Consider the following 5385-nt stretch of genomic DNA (forward strand, 5'->3'; position numbering starts at 1 on the left):
CTGTCGCCAAGTGCTTGCTCAAGGGGGATTTGTTGGGTTTTCCCTATGTAATAATATTGATAACAGTAAGGTCTAGACCTTACTTTGTAAAGTGTCCTGAGATGCCTTTTGTTGTGATTTGGCACTATACAAATAAAATTTGATTTGATTTAACTTGTATACTGAGCTTCCATATGAATGCTCTCCGATTCTTTAGCACATTCAACTATGTATTATTGACTCACATCAAAGATGTCAAAGTCTGCTGTATTGTACAGGGTGGGCCACAGAAAAGTAGCAGGCCTCCGACGATAGTATGGGCAAGCAAGTGGATTGTTTTGGAGGCAGGCTACTTTTCTGTGGCCCACCCTGTACAAGGTTAAGGAATTTGTTGAGTAAAAATCAATTAAAATGATTACTGTCTATTATTTACTGGTACTTCTGTACATTTCATACTGTGTGGACATTTGAGGTAATGCATGTAAATCAAATACTAATACGAAGTCAATTTTTATTTTACAAGAGAGCTGTAAGAATATTAAATAAGGTAGATTATTTAGCTTCACCAAATAATTTATTTTCTAGGTTAAGGGCTCTAAAATTTCAAGATTTAGAGAAATTTAAAATCTTTCAATTCATGTATAAAATTGTCAGTAATTCAATCACATACAATATAAAAAAAATGTTTAAAATGAGAGTTAATAAATATATGGTACGAGTATATATGCAACTAAATGTTGTTCTTTTGTTTGTTTTCATTGGACAAACTAAAATAAGCTAAAAACTAAACTAAACATTTTTGCTCAGATGTACAAACTATTGTACTATTTCATTTTACAACCACATTTTATTTCAGTGGTTTCCAATAAAAATTTAAGGGGATCAATAGAGAAAGCAATAACAAAGCAAACAAATGTGCTACACAAAACTATGTCAGCCTAACCTTTCTCAAATCTTTATCTCTTTGAATTTCTACATTCTTCATACTATACTTATGACCTCTAAAAATTCTTCTAATGAAACCATCCCAGAAGAAAATGTCACATTTTTAGGTTGAACTGCCCACAGCTCTTGTGACAAATAGTTGTTCCTTCATAAAAGGTCTGGAACCACTGCCATAGTTGACAGTGAATAACCAGTTCAAACATACTTTTAACCAGAGTAAACACAGTTAAGTCTTGTTTCTGAACATACCCACAGTACTTTGGGTGATGCTCAGGTCTTCCTGTTTCGCTGCTGTTGCAACACTGCTGTTAGTTTCTTTGTTTGAGTCCTGAATGTTGCTGGTGGGCAGGATGAAAGTGTTGGACTCTCTTTGTGCCTGATCATCTCTTTCCTCTCGCTCTGTGGATCCATCACCTCTGGTATATGTGGTTAGTCTGAAATTACACAGGCTGTGAGCAGCAGTGGAAGGATGAGAAAGTTTAACAGAACGTTTTGTTAAATGTTGCCCAAGGACCTTTTCACTGACCTGTCTCTTGTTGTCGGAGGGGTTCTTTCTCTCTCCGGGCTAGACTTCTGAAACACATCAAACAGTGGTTCCTGGAAGGCTTTATCTGCAGAGCTGGAAGGCTGAGAAGACAGTTGGAGTGCACCTATCTCAGGCATTTCAGGCTGAGGCCTATCATCTGGGCTCTTCAACAAGGACAGGTTAGGGCTCTCTAAGGGCCCCTGCTGGAGGCTTTGTCTCGGGGCAGGAGGAAGCTCTTCTGACCCTTCCCGAGTGTCTAAGCTCAGGCCACTGCTTTCTGCCTGATGACTGCTATAGTTTGAAAGAAATTTCCTCTTCTTTGGCACTGGCCTTAACCCTACAGAGGAGCCCTCTGATGTGATAGAGCCCCCTGAATTCTGACTGCCATCACCTGCTGGGGCAGTCTTCAGTGGAGATTTGCACTCTGAGATAAACACAGGGGAAAGATAACAGGATCACTGAGCCATCATACATTTGATACTGCAACGCTATCACTATGTGGTGTGCTATATAATGTAGCCAATATCTGTGTCACAAACCCTGCTCCTCTGGTCCAAACCTCTGGTCCTTAATGGTTGGCACATCGTTATTTTCAGGTGGCTCATAAACAATAATGGAAGAACGGTCGAACGGGTTGTGCCTTGACTTGAAGAGAAAAAAATTATATAATTAATGTCTTACATTGCACTAGCTGCAACAGGACTGCTCAAAAAACGTTTGTAACACATGTGCCCACCATTCTTTGAGAGCGGCGTGCTGAACTTTGACTCAGTCCGTCTCCATCTCTGGGGAAAACAATGGAAATGTTTACTTAGGAAAGGTGAATGCAAAAGAAACACAAACTATAAGGTATCAGATGAAGTGCATTTTAACAAGATGTTTAAAATATATATGTGTGGATGAGTGGGACATCAAAAAGAAAGATACATGTCCAACCAATCTAAGCAAAGAAACTCAAAGTATGAGTATACACAATGACGGAAACTTGAAATAGCTCCTATTTTGTGGCTGAATAAGAGGATTCGTGTTAAATGTGTACAGTATATGTCTATAGCACAAAGTTACTTAACTACACATACATTTTATGTTGGTTTAATCTAACAAAGTAGGTCGTACACTGTATTCAGAATGTTGCAATAACTACATGTCTCTGGGACAAAAGACAAAATAAAATAGATCATTTTTATAATGGGTGAAAACCTGCTGGTATCCAAATCATAACCAAAGGTGGGAAGGCCCTGACCATTCTGGCATAACCTCAACACTGACGTCAACAGTCACTTCTCATTCAGAATAATTACACTATGCCATCAGCTCTAATGGGTTAAGCACCCTGCTAAACTGTTTTCCTTTCATACAGCAGCTCAGACCACATCCTGCAAGAGTGTGAGCAGTACAGTGGCTGCATAAAACAGATTCCAGGGCAGCACCACCTATGTTTGCACAGATTGAGTCACAAGACACCACGTGCACTGAATACACAAATACACACTGGCGGGGTGAGAAAGAAAGAGAGGATCCGCGTTTTTAATATACTCTGAGCTGGCACTTTATAGTAGATAACAGAGGATGACTGGGTTAGTGTGTAATTCTGATAGCTTCACCAGAAGCGAACACACACTTTACCATGAGATTTAAGAGCACTAACCCCTCAAGACCCTGTCAAGAATCAATAATGTTCAATCATTTTCACATGAAGACTTGACTCGCCGCCCCCAGAAATCTCCAAAACTAACAGCTTTCCACACCATTTCTCAGACCACACTGAACAAAGGCAACAGGCTAAACAGGAACCTGAAAAAAAAAGAAAGCCCAGAGCTATAGACTGGTAAATAAAGCTATTAATAAGAAAGGATTGCACACTTTATCTCCTGTGGCTTTAGTGCCTCCCAACTTCTGGCAGGTTTCGGTGGAGTGGCGACATTTGATCCTTGTGTGCTGGGTGTTTTGACCCTTTCAGCTGTAGGAGATCCATCTGCAGCAAGAAAGGAAAAGAAGCCGAGTTTATAAAAGTTTGTGAATAACAGTACTCTCTTATCAAAATGTCCAGTTTGGCAAAGCAGCACTAGTTTGAGGTTTGATTTCTCAGCACTCTGTATGTAATTCTGTCATTCAGTTAAATAGTGACACCTAAGTGAAACTGTATGGAGGTCAGCTCCTCCATACGGTGTCTTTGTGGTCCCAGTGATAAAGTGTGTGCAAAATTAACATTTAAATCCAGAATTTTCACAAACTGCACCAGTTTACTCTGATCTTCTCTGCTGTAATATATACTAAGTCCAATGTGTAGACTTTTGCTGTGACTGGTGTAGCTTGTAGAAAAGGTTAGATTTAAACTATGGTTTGGCCCCAGTCCGCCAATATTTTATCTTTCTGGAAAGAAAGCAGACGTGACGGATCATGAGAAGACACCTGAAGACAAACAAGTTTAAAAAAAATAGTAATAATAGTAATTTACAGAGTACTGAGGTTACAAACGGGGCCAGACTCTTTCTCTAATCACAAAATGTGGTTTAAAACAAGCCTTTGTCAACAGCAGTGAATAAACACACCAGCAGCTTTCCAGTGTTTCATGGAGGCCAAGATGATTTCTGAGCCGTGGATTTTATCCGTGTGTCTGCGAGATTTAACCTCGTAAAACCACTCCCCACTCAGGCACTTCAGCTTGGGTTCCGGGTGTGAGCCACCATCCAGTATTTTCTCCAGTTTTCTGTTAGGAGCACACCAAGGAAACATGTACAGATTCTTAAGTTGAGGGGTCTTTTTGTGGACTCATTTGTAGAGCATTTTGTTGATCCTCGCTGAGCGCCATTTCAATCGGAATGAAAGTTATATATGTACAAAAAGCCACTCCCTGGTGAATGAACAAATAATTGCTTTAAGCAGAGAGAATATGACACCATTTTAATTTAGTCTGAGCAGCACTAGTCTCTAAATATAAGGTTAAAAATAAAGCCAAGGGCAGACAAAGAACAAATCTATGCCACATAGGCATTCATCTTAGATTTTGGTTGGAAAATGCTAAATACTTAGGTTTACTTACTTAGGTTTCCACTCCCTGTTTTATATTCTCTCACTGATTTTATTTATTTCACTCTCATCTTCGTTCTCATTTGTGTTTGTTTCCTACTGTTTTTAATCCCCTACAGCTTTTTGTAACCTCGCCGGACACTTTTCTTCTTCTTCACCACTTCTGCTTTGAGTGCCTCACTGTCAGTGTTCTATAACAGGTGCACACGATTTATCTAAAGGGAAGGATTAGGAAAACATGTCCAAAATTAAGTTAAAATTGAAGTAATGAAAAAAAAAAATCAAATTCTGATGCTTTAAAAATGGCCACTCCAACTCTTCTTTCCTTTTGACATTCAACCAAAATGGCCATGTGGAGAAAGGGTAGCACATTACTACAGGCTGTTGGGTTAATCTTTCTACACTAGGCTGGTTGAGACACAGTGAGCATTCAGGGTTTCTATTTCTGTCCATGAGATGATCCTCTCCCATGTGTGGGCTTCAACTTGGCTGTCATCTCATTGCTTGTCTTGTATTGAAGCTTCATAGCAATGGAGGTAACATCTGTATGTTATTGTGCTTTTCCACTAAAGCCAGACAAATAGCATTTCAACTGGCATGTATACAATGCAGGTTATGGGCGGCTTTGAAAGAACCTATTCAATCGTTAAAATGACATTAGCAAAATAACATGACAGTCGCTTAAATGTTAGTCCAAAACATCCCAGCTCATGTAAAAGTAGAAAAGATCCCCACGGCAGCACCATAAAAAGTTACTCAAGGTCAGAATATAATTTTGATCTCTTTAATGAAATGTCATTAAACCTGATTCGGTCCTCCTCCGCCTTTTTCAGCTCAGCATCCCGCCTCAGGACCACCATTATCTTCTCCTGCTCCTCCTCCGTCAGGTGGCTCAGGTTGATCAT

General features: G+C 39.6%; 1 protein-coding gene across 1 annotated transcript in view; it reads right to left on the reverse strand.

Moving 5' to 3' along the window:
• sytl2b (synaptotagmin-like 2b) overlaps positions 1–5385 on the reverse strand; it is a 27606-nt gene extending 22221 nt beyond the window's left edge. Inside the window, exons 1-7 of the mRNA XM_020622414.1 lie at positions 5285–5385; positions 4003–4160; positions 3314–3425; positions 2187–2235; positions 1990–2095; positions 1451–1874; positions 1174–1358 (exon numbers count right to left, since the gene is read on the reverse strand). Of these exons, the coding sequence (XP_020478070.1) occupies positions 1174–1358; positions 1451–1874; positions 1990–2095; positions 2187–2235; positions 3314–3425; positions 4003–4160; positions 5285–5385 (1135 nt within the window). The remainder of the gene's footprint in view (positions 1–1173; positions 1359–1450; positions 1875–1989; positions 2096–2186; positions 2236–3313; positions 3426–4002; positions 4161–5284) is intronic.

The sequence above is a fragment of the Monopterus albus genome, unplaced genomic scaffold (assembly GCF_001952655.1).
Source record: "Monopterus albus unplaced genomic scaffold, M_albus_1.0 scaffold280.1, whole genome shotgun sequence".
Taxonomy (NCBI): Eukaryota; Metazoa; Chordata; class Actinopteri; order Synbranchiformes; family Synbranchidae; genus Monopterus; species Monopterus albus.